General features: G+C 38.1%; 2 protein-coding genes across 3 annotated transcripts; both read left to right on the top strand.

The window, feature by feature from the left end:
• The first annotated feature begins 3,015 nt into the window (after positions 1-3,015).
• LOC112842936 (Fc receptor-like protein 5) lies at positions 3,016-4,713 on the top strand. Of its 2 annotated transcripts, none has more exons than XM_025900561.1 (4): positions 3,016-3,190; positions 3,447-3,482; positions 3,679-3,945; positions 4,331-4,713. In XM_025900561.1, exons 1-4 carry the CDS (start codon positions 3,154-3,156, stop codon positions 4,615-4,617), a joined length of 627 nt encoding a protein of 208 aa, XP_025756346.1. In that variant the 5' UTR covers positions 3,016-3,153; the 3' UTR covers positions 4,618-4,713. The 2 variants fall into 2 exon arrangements, with proteins under 2 accessions (XP_025756346.1, XP_025756345.1); XM_025900560.1 differs by having other exon boundaries at positions 3,024-3,190; positions 4,328-4,713.
• Positions 4,713-9,933, top strand: LOC106096460 (low affinity immunoglobulin gamma Fc region receptor II-b; the record flags this gene model as incomplete). Its single annotated transcript, XM_025900583.1, has 10 exons — positions 4,713-4,995; positions 5,190-5,468; positions 5,870-5,980; positions 6,122-6,137; positions 6,240-6,328; positions 7,211-7,270; positions 7,973-8,032; positions 9,439-9,465; positions 9,562-9,621; positions 9,852-9,933. Coding segments are annotated over 10 exons (1,011 nt in total), but the record flags the coding sequence as incomplete, so codon positions are not given.
• Positions 9,934-20,646: the final 10,713 nt, after the last annotated feature.

The following is a 20,646-nucleotide window of genomic DNA, read 5'->3' as shown; positions in this document are numbered from 1 at the left end:
GTTTGTTTTCACTCGTCTCTCTTTCACACGCTTTCAGTTTTGCAGATTAGTCGTCGTGTGCTTACTGCCGGTGTCGTAGACCACCGCCTCTTTTCAGTCGTGGGCAAAGACCTGTGCTCTTGAGCATTAGTTCTCCAGGGTTTTGGAAGGAGATGGGCTGCTTTTATAAACTCATTTTCCCTCCAGTCATTGTACCCGACCATTTTCAGAGAAATATGTTTCTTAAGCCACTTAAGAAAACGCTGACTTGTGAGTCATTCAAACACAAAAACTAGCCTAACTCAAAGGGTGAACCAGTGTTGGCTACATGAGAGACGACCATTTTTTAATAATTGTATCTTTCGGCATTTTGTTACTAGCAGCCTGTTGCAAATATATGATTTCTTCCCATTTCATGTGTTGTTTTATGTGAAAAATACCAAAGAACAGTTTGATAGACATAAAATAGTTGTTTTTTTTTTTTTACACCAACAAGGCGTAATGCATGAGGCACAGTGTGTTTTTAATAAAATAAGTATTGGAAGTGGTTCTCCCGCTACTGGTTACGAATGTGGAAGTTGAATCTTTGTATAGTGCCTTAAAAAAGTATTTATATTCCTTGAGCTTTTACACATTTTGTCACAGCCACAAACGTAAATGTTTGTTATTGAGATTTTCTGTGATAGACCAACACAAAGTAGCACATGATTGTGAAGAGGTACGGAAATGATACCTGGGTTTTCTAAATTTTAAGCAAATCAAAATCTGAAAAGTCTGCATTTGTATTCAGCCGCCTGTACTCTGATACATCTAAATAAAACCCAGTGCAATCAGCTGCCTTCAGAAGTCACCTAATTAGATAATAGAGTTCACCTGTGTGTAATTTAGTCTCATTATAAATACACCTGCTCTGTGAAGGCCTGAGTGGTTTGTTAGAGAACATTAGTGAACAAACAGTATGATGAAGACCGAGGAAATCACCAGACAGGCCAGAGATAAAGTTGTAGATAAATTTAAAGCAGCGTTAGGTTATAAAAAAAAAAAAAAAAAATCCCGAAGCTTTGAACATCTCAAGGAGCAGTGTTCAAAAGTGTGCGACAACTGCAAACCTACCAGGACTTGGCCGTCCACCTAAACTGACAGACCGAGCAAGGAGAGCACTGGTCAGAGAAGCTTCCATGAGGCCCATAGTCACTCTGGAGGAGGTACAGAAATCCACAGCTCAGGTCCACAGGACAACTGCAAGTCATGCAGTCCACAAATCTGTCATTGTTGACAGAAAAACAGAAAAAGTCCTGTTTGCAGTTTTCCTGGAGCCATGTAGGGCACACAGCAAACATGTGGAAGAAGGTGCTCTGGTCAGACAAGACCAACGTTGAGCATTTTGGCCTTAATGCAAAGCACTATGTGTGATGGTGGTTGTGGCATCATGCTGTGGGGATGCTTTTCTTCAGCAGGGAGAGGGACTCTGGTCAGAGCTGATGGGGAAAATGGATGGAGCTAAATACAAGGCAATCCTGGAAGAAAACCTGTAGGAGGCTGTGAAGGAGATCCACCTAACAGCAAGACGATGATCCTAAAATTACAGCAAGTGCTACAAAGGAACAGTTTAGATCAAAGGATATTCGTGTTAAAGTCCAGACCTAAATCAAGGCCCTGTGTGTGTGTGTGTGTGTGTGTGTGTGTGTGTGTGTGTGTGTGTGTGTGTGTGTATAGATTCATAAAAGAATAAAGTATCAACTGATACTGATAAACAGATATCATACTCAGTGATGGTAAATGTTCACATCTGGTGTGGGAAATCTTTCCTCTTCCCCTGGTTTGGTCTTAAACTCACCTACAGGAAGTGAGCAAGCTTGATCAGGGCAGATCCTGCTCCCTCTCTCAGCTCATCTCTGCTACTTTAAAAGTAGCTGTAATTGCTCTATTCATGAAGGTGTAAGCTGTTCTTTAGCACTCAGCAACCACACAGTGGGCTGGTTCTTGAGGCACAAGGGAAATGTTTTGTGTGTTTTGTTATTATTATTTTTTAAGTCAAACCAAACTACAATGTTCAATCTTTAGCTGACAATCATTTAGTTTCAAATAAAACTAAAGAAATACTTGTGTCAAAGAGATCCCTGTCTTTACCTAAAAGTGGAATAAAAAGACTTGATGTCCAGCCTTTCTATGAGTAAAGTTATACAGTGTTGAAACAGCGTTCTGAAGAAATGAATAGCAAACGAAAGTCAAGGTTGATGCACACAAGCCTTTGATAAAATCATCAAAATACAGATTCATTTACATCTGCATGTTGGGGTATTTTCTAATAGAGGAAAAAAGTGATTGTTGATGCTGCTTCTCCCTATATTTGATATTAATCCAGGAAAACATAAAATACCATCAAACTCACCAGTCATCAGCTGCAATTACAGCATTTGTTAAAAAGGAAGGTAAAAACTGTAGGTTTTTCCATGTTGTGTATGATCATGGGCAATTAAATTATTATATTATTTTAATAATTTAAATGATTGATTTTCTGATCAGAAAAAGATCAGGTCAGTATCATTTAAAATGCATTTAAATTGCTACTGAATCTGGCTGTAAATCACTAACGGTTTGGGTGAAAAGTAAAAATAAAACTAAGAAAATTGACAATGTTACAGGCAAAAGGTTATGCCTGATGGATGATGCATTAAGTGCTACAGGTTGAATGCTGTGAGGAAGCCAGGGACCGCCCCTCTCTCTGCAGTGTGTGCGGAGTAACATGTTTCAGCAGTAGGGCCGTAAACCTTTAAACTATCAAATAAGGGACACTGTCGTGCCAGAAGCCCAGTGCACAACCAGCTCGGTATAGTGTAATTATACACTGAATGTGACATTGCATGTAATGCTCAATATACAGGACATTTAAGGTAGAGTAAGGGATGAACCATTTTGCTTATTAATGCGGGATGTCCGGATAAAACTGGACAGTTGGCAACCCCACTCTGCAGCAACATGAGAGAATAAACATGTGACAGTATGTTGTGGTCAGATCTTGTTGGTATGTCTGTGTAAAAGGAAGGAAGCAGAAGTTAAAAAAAGGTGTTTGTGGTCTTTACAGTTTGTTGGTATCTGCTGTGCTGCTGCTTCACTCGCTGTCTTTACAGAAAGTTGTAGAAGTTTTCAGACGTGTCACTGCTGGATGTGAGGATGGGAGCCACTTTGCTCTGTGAGCCGGGCCTATTCTGTGAGTACATCACTGACTTCTATTGTTTGATTCATACTGATCCATAAACACATTTGATAAGAAGAACAGAGCATCAGTCATTTGTACCATTTCAGGTCATGTGATCAGAGGACTCTCATGTCTGTTACCAACATGGTTGTTTGTAGACTGGATTAGATTTTAGTGCACTGACTCAGATCAGAGTGGAGCTGGTTTAGTTTATCTAACAAAGGATTGTTTAGTTTGATAATGTCTGAAGTTTCTGTCTTTATTGTAGTGCTCTGTACGCTCCTCTGCAGTGGACACGCTCAAGGTGACTGAACAGTTTTCACTTTATTTTATTTATTTCTTTTTATTCATTTAGTAAAGATTCATCTCAACCTACTGCATCAGTTTTAAGCACTTTCTGGTTTTGTTCAATGCATTTATAATTTTATGAAGATGATGTTGTTTCTTGACTAAATAAAAGTGTTTCATATTGTTAACTTTGTGATTGTGTTGGATTCTAGATGCTGTGCTAACTATTGAACCCAAATGGTCCAGTTTTTTCATTGGAGAGTTCATTGTCTTCAAATGTGACATGAATGAAGGAAAAGACACTGACTGGCTTTACAAATTCAATAAGGATGGTCGAGACTTTATCCTCTACAGCGAGTATAAAGAACACGGATCAAACATTACATCTACAGGTGACAGTGGTGAATATCAGTGCGTTGGTGAGATGAAGATCTCACATGATACAAAGAACAGTAATACTGTCTCTGTAACTGTATTAGGTAAGTCCTCAGTGACTGACAACATACATTTATGATCCTATACATGTAAATTTAATTAATGTTGTCATGGAAATGTTTTTTTTCTGATGTTATGAAACAACCATCTTAACCCATCATTGTGTTTCCTTCAGCATTGAGCTATATTAGTTTACATTTAGTGTGACTTCTTCAGGCCAGAGAATAAACGAACAGTTATACTGTGTTTATTTAGAGATCTACAGCCTGAATTACTGCAGCTGTGTCACTATGCTGAGGAAAACAAACAGTAAAAAATATGATGAAGAAGAATTTTGTAGATTTTCCTGCAAGTAGGAGGTTTAATAACATTAACACATACTTTTTAAAAATGTTTGTATCTGTTTTGCCTTCTTTTTCATAACAGCAGATAAACCCAGGGCCACACTGACAGCAGGAACAACAATCATACCAGTAGGGGGCAGTGTGACACTGACCTGCTCTGTGCAGAGCTCTGATGGATGGAAATATGAGTGGTTCAGACGAACCCAAAGAACCTCTGAAGGTAAAATCAGAGATCAAGAAAACAGAGATATCAGAGTATTTCAAGGAGGAATCTACAGCTGCAGAGGAACAAGAGGAAACCCAGTTTACTACACTGATATAAGTGATGATGTCATCATTAAGAAAACTCGTAAGTTCAGTAATTTAGTTTGAAATATACATTCACTCATGATTATCAAACATACAATGTTAAGTTTTCTGTGTTGATTTCATGTTTCTATTTGTATCTCAACTGTTAATATGTGTAAACAGTTTCCAATAAAGTTGTTGTAAAACAACAACCCAACTGGCCTCAGATATTCAGAGGTGAGACGATCACTCTGACATGTGAGGTGCAGGAAGGAGGTGAAACCACTGAGTGGGATTATGGATCGAGCGGACCCAGGACACCCACACAGTGGACACACAATAAAGATTGGACGTTCAGAGTTTCTGAGTCCAGCAGTGGAGACTACATGTGTAAGAGTCGACGCAGAGATGACTCATATTCTTCAACAGAGTGGAGTGAAGCCTTCACATTGTCAGTATCAAGTAAGTCATGTTTGTTGTGTGATCTCCATTTGACAAATGTCATAATGGTCAGCACAGGATGAATTCAATGGTCTACAAAGCATGTTCCATTGTTAGTCAGACACAGAGCTGCAGCTGATAGTAGCCTCATTGTAGACAGTTTGTCACCACTTTAATATATTTATTTTCTTTCCATCTTTCTTTAAACTCAACAGCAGATCAACCAAAGGCCCAAATAACTTGTGATGTGAGAGACATTCCAGTAGGGGGCAGTGTGACCCTGAGCTGCTCAGTGAACTCATCATCATCTGGATGGAAATACTACTGGTACAGAGACGAGAACTCCTCTGAACCTCTGACCACACAAGATGCAGTTTTCCCTTCAGATGGACAAATCAGAGTCTCACAGGAAGGACTCTATAGGTGCAGAGGAGGAAGAGGAAACCCAGTTTATTACACAGAGTACAGCGAGGCAGTCAGCATTGATAAGAATTGTGAGATTTTTTTCTTTCTTTCTTGTATTTTTAATCAGTGAGTTTTCTAGAAATCTGAGACAGATGGAGATCCTGTGTTAAGAAGAGAAAATCTTCTTTCTCAACTGTTTTTCAATAAAAATGACAAACTCATAAAAATTATATGAGAGAGGAAGTGAAATTCAGATAAAAGTTTAAATTTGTCAGTAATGATGAAAAACATCACATGTGTAAAACACGTCTAGTCTTTTTAGTTGTTATTAGGAATATTGGAATTGTAAATAATACATTTTGATGTCAGACAAATGTCCACGTAAATTATGGTGGTGAACATATTTACTCATATATACATTTATCTATACATTTAATACATATAAACATAATTATAGCGTAATATTTTATTATTGTATTATTTATTACAGCAGTGCCCGGGACATTTCTGTCTCCTCTGATCGTTGGACTCATTTGTGGAGTTTCACTGATTTTTCTTCTTCTTCTTCTTCTGCTCGTGTGTCGTTTCAAACAGTCAAAGGGTGAGATCATTTCTGTGTGATATTAGATTGAATATGATCTAATTGTTCAGAATCACAGATGTATCCTGAACACTGCATGTACTATTATAACACTACAACAGTTTGAACATTTTAAAAACATGTAATTATCTTTTTTTTCAGATTCATTCTTTATCAGGTTGGTTCAAATCTCTCCTCTCTCACTTCAACATACTAGAATTGCATCCTGTGTTTCTTATTAAATCTAATGTTTTACTTCATTTTTTAAATGTTCCACCAGGACTCAGAGCACAAATCAGAGCTCTGCTATGAACCACATGATCAATCAGGATGAATCTCAACACAGCCAAAACACTTCTCCTCTCCAAGGTCAGCCCTTGTGTTTGGTTTCATTTTATTCGTTGTTACCTCCACCATGAAGGTGATGTTTTTGGTGGTGTTGGGTGTCTTTCTGTCTGTAAAAACGAAAGCTGGAAACGTTTTGAATGAATTGTGATAAAACTTTGTAGGGGTGTGGAGCAGGGTCATGTTAGCAATCCATTAAAATCTGTCTTACGTCCACCGAGGTCTTCAAGGTGGAAAATTAACAAAAAGCCTCAAAACTCAGAATATATGATTCTTACAAGTGTGTTCTGTAATGTCGACACACAGAAAGTACTTTATGAAGATTTAAAATATATTGTCTTATGATAGCCTGGAGGTTAGCCAGCATCATTTTCCTTCTGTTTCATTTGATATAAAAAAAACTTTATTATTGCCACAGTGACAGATACAAGAAATCAGAATAATAAATACAAGATAATGAACAACATAGTGTGTGTATGATTGGGGTCATTTTATTCTGATAGTGTAAATAATTAGAGATCACAGGTTAAGAGGTCGGGTAAGGACAGCATGAAAGATGATGTAATGAGTTTATTTAATTGAGGAATGACTTCCATATATTGATGTGAGCAGCAGCAGCTTTTTAGTTTTTCCACTGATGTTTGTTCAGTTAATGCGTTTTTCCATAAAATGGTGCTGATCTGGTTCTTTGACTTCCAGTTTTTGAAAATAGTGCTCTTGCTGATAATTAGCGCTGTTTAAAGTATTTTTTCCAAAGGTTTGGTTATTGCTTTGTGACATAAATCTCCAAGTAGGCAGAGTGAAGAGGATAGTGGGATACAGCAATCTAAAAGATAAGAAAGATATAAAAACAATTAAATCATCTCCAGGCTTTTTTATCCTGATCATCTGTCCATCCTCTTTTAGATGACAGTGTGTTGTATGCACAGGTCTCCCACAGTAGATCTAAAGCCAAGAGAGACAAAGGTAAGTACTGGAATAAAACCAGTAACTTATTTATTTTGCTTTTTCATTTATAAAGTCTTACACACCAAGTAATCATCTTTGACTGAATCATGACTTCATCATTTTAAGAGGGTAGTGATGATATGAGCCAGTAGGAATATCCCTCATTGGAGTGTAGAGTTGTTGGCCCTGCTGACCAGGGATGAAGAAGGTTTGAGTTGGGAGTTCGTCTTGTAATCGGAAGGTTGCCGGTTCGAGCCCCGGCTTGGACAGTCTCGGTCGTTGTGTCCTTGGGCAAGACACTTCACCCGTTGCCTACTGGTGGTGGTCAGAGGGCCCGGTGGCGCCAGTGTCCGGCAGCCTCGCCTCTGTCAGTGCGCCCCAGGGTGGCTGTGGCTACAACGTAGCTTGCCATTACCAGTGTGTGAATGTGTGTGTGAATGGGTGGATGACTGGATGTGTAAAGTGCTTTGGGGTCCTTAGGGACTAGTAAAGCGCTATATAAATACAGGCCATTTACCATTTGAACTGATCTGTCACTGAAATGAGAGCTAACAGCAGCTTAGGAGGAAACAGGTTTTTAAACATGACAGCAACAAGTTGTCATAAAATCTCTTCTTTGATTGAGTGAAAACCTCCGTTAGTCAGTTCATGTGAGTTGTTGACTGACAGAAAGATATCATCTTATTTTATCCTGATCATCATCTGTCCATCCTGTTTTAGATGACAGTGTGTTGTATGCACAGGTCTCCCACAGTAGATCTAAAGCCAAGAGAGACAAAGGTAAGTAAATTTAAAAAAAAAAGTTATTTATTTTTGCTGTGTCGTTGACATTTTTTTCGAAACGGAGGTCTCAAAGATACCGAGGGTCACAAATACTTAAAAAAAAAAGTTGGTAAAAGTTGTAAAAGTTGAAGTACTGATTCTACTGTTTTACTCAAGTAAAAGTGAAAAAGTAGAGGCTCTAAAATGTACTCAGAGTAAGAAAGTAATTGTCCTCTTTGGAGGACAATTCTGCCATCTATGTTTGTGCAATGCTAACTGAACCTTGTGCTATATTAATGTAATAATAAAATGTTAATGGAAGTAAAAAAAACTTTCTTTTACTTTGAAAGATTTTTTTTTTCTTTTTTGACTGCTCAGAAAAATGAGTACAGTAAGTTAAAGTGTATTCAGCAGGTTGGGGGAGGAGAGACCTGTTTGTCCTGCACTAACCTGCAGAGTATTTCCATACAACCTATGAATAACACAAAGTTAGTAAATACCTCAGTTTGTTTTGCACAATATGAAAAAGCACAACAATCCAAAATCTGATTTTAAGAAATGAGCACATTACACCTTTTAATTTCCAGTTTGTCAAACACCACTGAGCAGTCTTTACCTTTAAATATAACCTCTCTTCTTCCTCTCCTGTCCTGTCTTTCTTTTGGGTGAAGTTAGCTCTCTTTTCCTTTCTCTCCCTGTTAAATACATCAGCTGGACCAGCTGGATATGACCTGCCACTTTAATGAAAATGTTACTCCCTTTATTCTCGCTCCTCTTCTGTAGCGTTAGCTTGATGCTGAAGTACTCCAACCACAACTTATGAACATCTGCACCAAAAGACTGTTCTGGATTGTTCCGGCCACTTTAACCTCGGTGTATAGCGCAATAGATTAGACAGAAGTGATCTTTTTGCCTCTTTCATCTCTTTTGTATGTGATCAGCACAGGTGGTGAATACATCAGCAGAGCTATCTTTTACGTATGATTGTTCCCTTTATTTAAGCTGAACTCGGTCTGATATTTTAAAAGCACTCAGTGCTGGGAAATAAAAACTTACATGAAGAGCATGAAACCTATAGTAATGAGTCTAAGTTGAAAATGTAAAGAGTAGAAAATACTTATATTTGTCTAAAAATGTAGGGAGCAAAAGTAAAAAGCTGTATGGAGTAAAGTACAGATACCAACTTAAATGCAGTAACAAAGTATTTTTATTTCATGACCTCCCACCTCTGACACCAAACAATGAAAATCTTTAACATTATCATGACATCATTGTTGTTAAAGGGTAGTGATACGTAAAAATATCCCATGTAGGAGTACAGAGTCACTGACCCTGCTGATCAGAGGTGGAGGAGTTTTGAGCTGATGTGACACTGAGATGAGAGCGAACAGCAGCAGTTTGTCATAAAATCTCTTCTTTTACAGAGAAAGAATCTCCTTCAGTGAATTCAAGTGAGTCAGGCACTGACCGACAGAAAGATGTAAATATAAAGAAAATTAAAGCCCTTCACTTTATTTTATGCTGATCATCTGTCCATCCTCTTTCAGATGACAGTGTGTTGTATGCACAGGTCTACTACAATAGATCTAAACACAAGAGAGATGAAGGTAAGTAAAGTAAAAAAGTAAAAAAATTATTTATTTTGTTTTGTGTTTGCACTGTTTAATAAGTCAGGTTATGATTTTGAACTAAGAGGTACAAAAATGTACAGAAATAACAGAGCTTACAGTGATAAACCACAGTATGTAAGTTATTTAAGTCAAATACGTTTTACAGGAAGTAAATTTAATCCTAAATCACCTTTAACCACCAAATAATCCTTTATTGATTCTTTCAGATCAAGAAGAAGATCTGTGTCTGTAAACCAACTGAATGGAGGACAAAACTGAGTTTATTTCATCTGAATTTAACAAAGCATTGAAAACAAAACTTATAATAACCCTATTCCCCTTTTTTATGATAAAAATGTAAAAGGATTGAAGTAGTTTCATTTTCATTAATGGATTAATTATCATTTATTTCTAAAATCCTGTTTTACTTTTCACTCTTTTAAAATAACTGTTTTATGAATTAATAAACATATTTTTGCTTGTTTTACTTCCTGTAAGCATCCAGCTGTTTTAATTGTGTTATCTGATGATCTGCACCATATAAACCATTTGTTTATATAAATTTGAAAATCATTACATTACATTAAAATCCACTGGGATGCTAATGATAGTCTGGCCTCTCTTAGCTTTCTCTAAAGTTTGTTAAATGAGTGCGTTTAAAGGAAAAAAAAAAAGGTGGTTGACAGCAGGCATTTACTGCATTTTAAATTTATGAAACCCTTACATTAAGTAAAACTACTGTTAAGATATCTACATAATACAAGTAATAAATTTATTTATTTATTTATTTAGGACAGTGCATGCTAATGAACATAAATGTAAAAACAAATTACATGAATGTAAACATGCCAGATTATAGCCAAAGGCTAATTTCCATCTGTTGTCCACATAAAAAATAGACATAAAAATTCATCATTCATTCATAATAAAAACTTCATCACCAAACTTACACATACACACCATTCTGTTCCCAAATAAAACATTAAAACTATACAACTCATACATGATCACACACTTGATTTGTCCATAACCAGTTTTTAAGCTTTGCCTTAAACAAATTGAAAGTCGAGCATTCTCTAATGGGTTGAGGAAGACTGTTCCACAGATGGCCACCCTGGACAGAGAGGACATTCTGCCCAAATGCTGTCCGTCTGTGAGGTATAAACAAGTCTCCTCGAGTTGTAGCTCGAGTGGTCCTGTCTGAGCTTTCTTTATGCCTAATGAACTGCTTTAGTGGTGGTGGAGCAAGGGAGTGTAAGACTTTATATATTAAACACACTCTTTTAAGTTTCATTAAGTTATTAAAGTTCAGTAATTTATGTTTTTTTAACACATGACAGTGATGGTGGGAAGTCGGTTTTTTGTCAAGTAGTTTTAAACTTCTTTTATAAATGTTTTCAATAGTTTTAAGTGTTGTTGGACAAGCAAGTGACCAGGATGTCAAAATGGTGTTATTATTTATTTATTTATGCATCATCAGGATTGGGGGTGGCTGGGGTCATATGAAAATGCTTAGAAAATGTATAAAATGGGTATCAGCTTTTAATAATCTCCCAATTGCACTGTCTAAAAATTCGTAGTCTCTGAGGACTGTTTGCATAGTTGCTCATTCCCACTAAACACTGGACATCGGATAGACGTGCAGATCGTGTCTATATTGGGTCAGTTGGTCCATGACAAATTGTGGACATCTGTACAACATCCAAACAAGTTCCACAATTTGAACATCCAACCATGATGGTCAACATTTGAACTTTGGACTGCGTAATTTTTTTTGAACATCTATGAAAGGTGCAGGACATTTACATGATGAATAAATGTAATATTTCTTTTAATTTACAAATCTTTATATTGATGCTTTTAATATGGTACATATGAATACAGATTATGTATTTATTCATTGCATGTGGGTAAGTTTTGGGGGGTTATTTTACATTTTCCTTAATCAACTTTTTGTTTGTAACCAGGTTAAATGTAAATGTGTAAAATGTGGTGAAAATGTTGAAATCCATGTTAAAATGTAAAATAATAATGGTTAAAGTAAATTTCTTAAGAGAGAATTTGAATTATATACGGTTCATTTTTCAAGTATCCTGTGTTCTTGTGAAAAGCTTTGTAAAAGGAAGTGAGTGTGTTTGTGATCGGTATCCTGATCTGAGAGAAGCTGCGTTGGAAAGTACGAGAAGTTTGTGCAAGCATGTATGAACTGGACTGTCTGCTCGACAGTCTTTGACTACTTTCACACTGCAGGCGAAAGCGCATCAAATCTGACTTTTTTGACCCTATGCGACCCATACCCGATCATGGTATAACAGCACAAATCAGATATTTTCAAATCCGACCTGGGTCACTTTCGTATGTGGTACAGAATCCAATACATATTTGATGTTTTAGAAAGCGACTGCTGTTTGAACGGTCATGTCGCATTAAATCCGTCCTTTACGTCACTGACACAAGACAGACGCCAATTATCAGCGCTGTAGAAGACAAACGGGAAGAAAGGTGGAAAAAACTGGAGACGGAGTGAGTTAATGGACAGAAACTGAGGTTTTGGACTTGACTAGCATATGGGGAGACAATTCTATTCAAGCTAAACGACTCCGTGTCCATATATAACTCTGTACGGAGGTAGCAGCCACTGTTACTTCCGTAAACAGAGCGCGTTGTGTGTGACGCCTTCTTAGAGCACGTTTACTGTTACATTTTATTAGTAGTGTGAACAACCAGACAAAAAAAAAATGGAATTGATCAAAAAATCGGAATTGAGCATTAAGACCTGCAGTGTGAGCGTAGCCTTTGTCAATCCACACATTTTGCAAACTGCCTGTGAGAAAATGGAGACACTTCTGCTCGAAATCCACCGAGCAGTTGCTCAGTTTTGTTTTAGCCTCAAGAGCCCATGCCATCTTGGAGATGTCCGCTAATCACTCTGCATTCCTTCACAAATAACTGTTTCTGTACAGAAAACATGCCCTCCAACTGTGGTGGATTTTTGTGTGATATGTATAACTATGTAACTATATACACTATATATCTATGTGCACTGAACATATATATTTTAACTTTCATATAGAGTCTTAAGCACAAGACATTTTTGCTTCATCGAGGTTTATTAAGTTGGTACTGTAACAGGGCAGTTAATGCTGTTGAGAGTTCGCCTGAATAACTCACTCTCCAGCTCTGGTAACTAACCTCCTCCAATACACACTCAACGTCTTTCATGCAGCACAACCAAAACAGTAACATTGTAACAGAGATCCTGAACACATCACAATAAAATATCATACGATATAAACACACACACACACACGCACACAATAAATGTTACATGGTAGCAGAGATACTGAAAACAACATAATGAGATCACTGTCATGTACACACACACACTATAAACCTACACTGGAGTGTTTATTTTTATGTAATGCATTTAACTCATATATTTGATGTAGTTAGGCCAAGTATTATTCACATTAATATCATAAGATTATCATAAAAACTATGCTATTTGCTGTACTAATGTGTGACCTTTGACCATGTTGTGACCTATTGTCAGAGGGTAAAGCAAAGGGTTAACCTAGGGGTGTCACTTTGGACCGGGCCCTCAGCCAGCGCCAGGTGTGAACTCTGGCCGGTATTTGACCCTGCACCTGCTGTTCCTGGGTGCGTAGGAAAGTTACCCAGCAGCAGGGGGCGGGGATACTGGTCCCTATATTAGGGGACCAGAGGACAGCCCCAGGGCTCTTTTCCTCCTGCTGCTGCTACCTGTCCGTCTCTGTGTTGCTCTACTGTCTGTGCTTAAGGCTGTACACCCCGGGGTTTTGCTTTGCTTGCTTTCTGCTTTGTAATTTTCTTGCTAAATGTCTGTATGTATTTTTCCTGCTGTTCATATGATTCAGTGTATTAAACTCTGTTCCAAGAATTCTACTCTTTTACAGAGCATCTTTTTGAGTGTCTTGGTTTTAATTGGATTTGGATCTCCACATCGTTGGTGGAAGAAGGTTATCAGAATGGCTTCAAAATTTGCGACCACACAACTTCTAAAAACATGGGATTACAGAGCCTATACATGTAAAAGCATTGAAAAACAAAATCTAAAATGGCCTTTACATGAAGGCCCTACCAAACACAACACTAAACATTCAGCAGATGTCGGGAAAAAGATGTCGCTGTAAATGGTGTATATCACACCACAATTTATTTGCTGATTTATATTTATATTAATCTAATTCTGCTACATAGGATTAGTTCGTACTTACATAGATGCATTTGTTTAGTCCAGTGGTTCTCAAACTTTTCACAATGAGTATAACCTCATAAAATATATGGCTCTTGAAGTACCACCCTTATGGCCGACATTAAAGTACAGCAGTATAGGCCAATTTAACACCACATACAGTTTACATGAGACAATTTTATTTTTTATATGAATGTTATTTATTTTAACTGTCATAAAAAGGATGTGACGAGTGATAATAATAACAACTGTACTGCATTAAAACATCCACAGCAAGTGGGATATCCAATCTTTGAGTGATGACGTATGAACTAGGGCTGGGTATCGTCACTGATTTCTAGAATCGATTCGTTTCCGATTCACAAGGTCCCGAATCGATTCGATCCACGATTCGATTCAATTCGATTCGATTCAATTAAATTCGATTTGAATCTGGGAAATTTTGACAGTCAGAAATATTATAATTCAGATCAGTACATTGACATATTTTTGTATCAATATAAAGGAAGCTGACACACGCAAGACTTTATCAAAGGTGTGAGCGTCACAGCAGCTGCCTTTGTGTCAAAGTAGCTGAAGATAAAACACAGAAAAACATGAAGGTGGTTTTCCTGGCCTGGGATTTTATAAAAATATTCTGCAGTACATCAAAAACGAAAGAAAACCATTAATCAACATATGAACATTACCTCTGAAGTTACAGAGGTTTTATTAGAGACATGCGTTTTGCATTTTGCATAATTTTAAAAAGTTTAAATTTGTTCAGTATTGAACGGCAGAAATTAGGTTTTCTTTTCAGTATGTAAAACGAAAAAAAAAACCCAGCGGCTGACAGCGCTGTAAACAATGATAGACTTGTGCGTAACAAGCAAGCGAATAATGCAGAAAACAGATTTTTAGACGGGAAACTGTTCTTGAAGTACAGAGAGAGAGAGAGAGAGAGAGAGAGAGAGCTGTGCATGAAGTGTGATTTTATCATGGTGGAAGCAAAACAGTAAAAGTCAGAGTGACGATGTTTATGTGAAGCGTAGTTTGGATCTTCTTTTGCTGCTGGTTCAGTCAATATTGTTTGGAGAGAGATAAAACTAACAGCTTTAGAATCATCGCAAAAAGGGCGTGAACACAAAGCGCGGACCCGCCGACAGATAGCTGTCGGCTTTCAGCCCCGACCGTGTCCGTGCAGTTGTTGTGCCAAAAAGTGATTGTCTGCCAGAAAGTGATTGCTGTCCGCGGGAGCGCGCGCAGCCGCTTAAAGCTGCAGCGCCCGTCGGGTGAGAAAGGCGACATCTCACTGATTCTGATCCACGGGGCCGCGCTGTGTGTTTACGTCCTTGTGCAGAATCCTTGTACCTGCTCTCATTTACTGTCTTAGCTGTTTGGTGGTTGTTGAAATTTTGTGAGGTTTCACCTGAGATTCTGGCGTTTCGGGCAAAATAAATTTATATTAAAAAATCGATTCAGGATTTTAATGAATCGATTTCACGTTATCCAAGCCAGAATCGATTTTAATCGATGAATCGATTATTAAAACCCACCCCTAGTATGAACCCTACTTCCGGGTCCAAATTAGTCTGCATTTATTAAGGCTGTTGTGTTTTTAACATGTTTTAATGCTTTGTATTTTGCTCTATTTAATCTGAACAAGCCCCTAAAAAGCCAGTCATCACTGTCAGCCTCTCTTGGTTTTCATCATCACTATTTATTTTAAAGCTCAGTTTTTAAAACCTTACGATTTAACTACAGCCCAGCCTATGCAGCAGTATATTAATGGCTAACCTTATACTGCATTTGTTCTCCTGACTGAAGTTTGGTCTGTTAACAGCATCCTGCCATGCGGTTACATTTGCTCCCAACCATCGGGAACCCTCATTGAGTGGAAAAAAAGTTAGTGTTCGTCCTCCAGCTTCACTGTGTTTATATTATGCTAACCATAGCTGTGTAGCTAGCCACCACGCAGCACATCACTATATACCAGCTAGCCAAACTTCAGTAACCCTACAAACACCACTGCTGTTTAGTTTTCTGTCTTCATTTATTTCTGAAGTGATAGCAGAGCTGTAGGTTTTAATTTTTTCTGTGGCAGTTAAGCTGCCGGGTTTTTGGCTTCACGACCCTCCTTCATGGTTCATGCATGTCGAAACTCAGTTTGCTCTTCATGGTTTTTCGGCTGATGACACGAAATACCATCATGTGGTGGCGTCGCTGGATCCACTGTCCACCCCCTGTGTGGTGACTCTCCTCCGGGATCCCCCCACCCAAGGGAAATACACCACTCTCAAGGCGCGGCTGCTGCGCTACTCCCTCTCTGATGCAGAGCGGCTGAGAAACTCGTCTCTCTCTCGGGCCTAAGTGATGGTACCACACTTGAGTTCATGGAGAGCATGCTGTTGTTGCTAGTAACGGATGACGGCGGATTCCTCTTCACTCACGTACTCCGACGACAGTTGCCGGTGCGAGCTGGCCTCGCCAACTCCCCGCTGCTGGCTGCGAAGGATTACCACTCACTTGCAGAAGAAGCGGATCACATTCTCCAGCGTCGTGCCACATTTGCAGGTTTAAGGTCCAGGGAAATGAGCCTGCCAGCGCTCCGTAGCGGCCGCTACCGCTGACGATAAGGAAAGGCTGCTCTTCATAGAGGACTCATGCTCTGGGACATGTTTTCTGGTTGACTCCAGCTCCCAGAAGAGCCTGGGGAGGTCTCGAGGTGGGTGTATCTTGTTGCTGTGTCATCTTAAATTGCCCATGTGATTTGGACACGCCAGCACGTCTGTCGACCCCAGAGGGTTGTCTATGAAGGTTCTCAGTCATCCAGGTCATTGTAGTCTAAGCAGCTTAGAAAGAAAAGCGTCCGGACTTCTATAACTTTCCTTAAATGGTAAATGGTAAATGGTCATTTAAGGCTATGGATGTTTCACCTCTCATCCGAGAGGCTTCTTCAGTTCTAAGACCAACTGGTGGAGATTCCCAGATTTTAAGCCCTATGGGAGTGAGTGCTCCCAAGAGAGTCATGGACCCCCTATTAATCATCTATCTAATAACACGAGCCAAGATGTGAAAATGGTTGTGGGTCACAATCACTCAAGGTTTCTAGTGAACCCACTGTGAAACCTAGCCCCACCCTATCATGTTATTCACTAAGGTCAAATGACCCAGGAAGTGAGTGGGCATCAAGGCGTCTGGGGAGGGAACTCAAAACTGGATTATAGATGGCAGACAGTTGGTGTCGTAAGCCCCGCCCTCTGTTCAAAGATGGTCGCTCACAGTGGACATAAATGGCTTCTTTTACTCCTCTTTCAAACCATCTGTCTTCTCTGTCCAAAATGTGAGCATTGGCATCCTCAAAAGAGTGACCTTTGTCCTTTAGATGCAGATGGACAGCCGAGTCTTGTCCCGTGGAGGTGGCTCTTCTATGTTGTGCAATGCGTTTATGAAGTGGCTGTTTGGTCTCTCCAATGTAGAGGTCTGAGCATTCCTCACTAGACTATACAGCATACACTACATTGTTAAATTTGTGTTTAGAAATTCTGTCTTTGGTATATAGTGTCTTTTGTCTGAGTGTGTGGCTGTGTCTGAAGTACACTGGGATATCGTGCTTGGAGAAGACTCTCCGGAGTCTTTCTGACAAATCTCCTACAAAGGGGATGACAATATTGCTGTGCTTGTCTTTCTGACAGTTGGTGTCTGATCTTCTCTTTTTACCCAGTAACCTGAAGGGTCCATCAAAGTGACCAATCACACTGGGACCCTGGCCTTCTTTGGGCTCCGCCTCCAAACTGTCAAAAGACTTCTACCCCTGCGGATTGTTCAATTTACACACAAGGAATTTAATTGCACCCTTAAAAAGAAAGGATGTGTTAAAATTATGTTTTTTTTCTCATGCAGGACTTATGATATAAAGATCAGTCCATACTTGTGGGTTCTGAGGGTTATGTAGTGAAGTATAGATAGGAAAAAGGGCAGAAGAAAGTTGGCACCCTTGTCTTGTTCCCCTGTGAAGTGCAGTGCTTGAAGATGTTAACCCAATGATTGTGACTACAGTCTGTGGTGAGTTTTAGTGTTTTGATCCAAATTTTGTAATGCAGAAGTAATTTACAGCTGACACCATCAAAAACGTTTGCTGCATCCAGTGTAATAGGATTTTGAATTAAATTTTGGATGTAACAGGAAGCCACTGAAGGGAAGCCAAAACAGGAGAAATATGCTCTCTCTTTCTAGTCCCTGTCAGGACTCTTGCTGCAGCATTTTGCATTAACTGAAGGCTTTTCAGGGAGTTTTTAGGACTTCCTGATAATAACGAATTACAGTCGTCCAGCCTGGAAGTAAAAATGCATGAACTGGTTTTTCATCATCACTCTGAGACTGGATATTTCTAATTTTAGAGATGTTGCGCTAATGGAAAGAAAGCAGTCTTACATATTTGTTTAATATGTGCATTGAAGGACATATCCTGGTCAAAAATGACTCCAAGGTTCCTCACAGTGTTACTGGAGGCCAAGGTAAAGCTATCCAGAGTAAGAATCTGGTTAGATACCATATTTCTAGATTTTAAGGGCTGAGTACAATAACCTCAGTTTTATCTGAATTTAGAAGCAGGAAATTAGAGGTCATCCAGGTCTTTATATATTTGAGACATTCCTGCAGTTTAACTAATTTGTGTGTGTTATCTGACTCATCTTGGATAAGCATGTAACACCAACGTGCAGGCTTTAATGCTATAATGTCATGTTAACTGTTTCTGAATCACTTAATGATTTTGCACGAGTGTAATTTTAATGTATAATTGCAGACAGCAAAATATTAAAATGTAATCTTACTTCATTTTCTTAATGTCAGAAGCTCCGGTTAGACTAGCCTAATGACAGTCACTGGCTCTTTAAATCTCTTTTGGCACACCTATAAACAAATAAGTTTCAGTGTCTGCATAATTTCTTTGCATAGTGTGTAAATCAAAAGACCTTCAGATTTACCGGAGGTTTCAGAAGCAAAGCAAATCACTGAACCACATGAGGTACTTGTATATGTCTGAGTATAAATTATTTATAAATCAACCGTTAACTTTCTTTGCTTGTTGGTACTTGTTGCTGTACTGGTTGCAAAATATCCAAATGGTGTATGTGGTGTTGTATGCTGTAGTTGAGAAAACTGAGTATTAAGTTGCTGTTTTGCTTTTGTTTTCTAGACTACTTCTTCTGAACCATGGGTCATAAAACTCTAATTTGTGCAGGTAAATCCAAACAGTAAAAACAATTTTTTTTGTGAATTAATGATGAAAATAAAAAAAGAGTTAACTATGAAATAAATCAAAGCAAACTTTTTAAAAATTTTGCTGCAAATTTAGTCTTATAAACTCATTAAAGAGGGAAAAAAACCCCATAAGATTTCATAAATGAAATTAATTTTTTTGTTTTTTTGGTTATTTAACTGAGAAGAAAAAAATGTTTTCGTGGTAAAGGAGCTGAAAAACTGCATCGAATACCACTAGTGAAAATATTATGACTGAAAGCTTTTTTAAACTAACAATGATATGGGTCTATAAACATGTTGTAAAACCTAGAAACATCTTTTCAGGGTTGGAACAGGTCATTTCTTGCCTGCGTGACAGCTGGTCACAGAGATTTTTATATTCAGTGACTCATTTGTATGGCTTTACATGCAAGTCCACAGTATCATAGAAACTCAATAACAATGGTAAAGTTTAGCTTGGTGATACAATGTAATACGCTACCAAACTTTTGAAACAAACAGTGAGCTTGGTCTATAAACACTGAAATTTTGCAAACTTAGATGCATGTTTTCAGAGTTTTAAGAAGCAATTTCTGTCACGAGTGACAGCCAGTCAGAGAGATCTTTTCATCCAGTGACTCATTTGCATCATTTTACATACAATGCCCACAGTGTCATTGAAACTCCACAAGATTAATAGAGTTTAACTGTGTTATGACCGAGTACAGTGCAATCTAAGGAGTTTGGAAAGAGTCTGGACTTCTTTAAGTTTCTTGACGATGTTTCATCTCTCATCTGAGAAGCTTCTTCCATTCTGAGAAGAATTGGTGGAGTGTCCCAGATTTTAAGCCCTATTGGAAGTGGACCCACTATTGATCATCAGCCAAATCACACGAGCCAAGATGTGAAAACGGTATTTAGAGAACTCTAAACACCGCCCCCCCCCATTAAAAAGACATGCCAAGAGACAAAATGTGATATGATTCTCTGCATTTATAACAAATCTAACACCAAGGTTTTTGCAAGCCTAAATAAAAAAACAGTATAAAACAATTTATAGGAAATGTTAAACTTGCTCAGTTAATTGGTGGCATCGACATCAAAGGGCAGTTACTGTGTTTAATCGTTATAGAAAGGTAATTGATTTAGCCACGCTGCACAAATGGGGAAAAAAGAAGAAGAAGAAAAAAAGGATGGTAAATTATTATATCAAAGTTAGGATTTTTGTAACTTTCCATTTTACAATAAGTTAGATATGAACAATTCTTTTTATTATTCATGTTTACTACCTACTGGATCATTGAATAATGAATTACTGAGGAATTTAGTTAGGTGATTCAAAAACTATATGTCAAGATATGTGTACAATTTTAAATTAATTTATTATCATACATGTGTAAAACAATAGTTACTCTTTTTACTCTTTCTGTAACTTCATAGAAAATAACAAAAAAGATGATATATTTTCAGTATGGATATATCATCAATTGAATATGGCAATATTCAGTAGATGAGTGCTAGTCATTCTTCTTTGGGTTGCAGGAATTTTCATAATGCATTTGATG

Source organism: Oreochromis niloticus, linkage group LG3 (assembly GCF_001858045.2).
Source record: "Oreochromis niloticus isolate F11D_XX linkage group LG3, O_niloticus_UMD_NMBU, whole genome shotgun sequence".
Lineage (NCBI taxonomy): Eukaryota > Metazoa > Chordata > Actinopteri > Cichliformes > Cichlidae > Oreochromis > Oreochromis niloticus.
Note: the sequence above shows the minus strand (reverse complement) of the source record. Positions and strands in the feature narration are given on the sequence as shown.

Excerpts from the sequence above, each read along its gene's own strand:
- LOC112842936 (XM_025900560.1), top strand. The coding sequence starts at position 3,154 with ATGGGAGCCACTTTGCTCTGTGAGCCGGGCCTATTCT. Across the intron at positions 3,191-3,446 it reads CTGTGAGCCGGGCCTATTCT|TGCTCTGTACGCTCCTCTGC; the intron begins GTGAGTACATCA and ends TCTTTATTGTAG. Across the intron at positions 3,946-4,327 it reads TGTCTCTGTAACTGTATTAG|CAGATAAACCCAGGGCCACA; the intron begins GTAAGTCCTCAG and ends TTTTCATAACAG.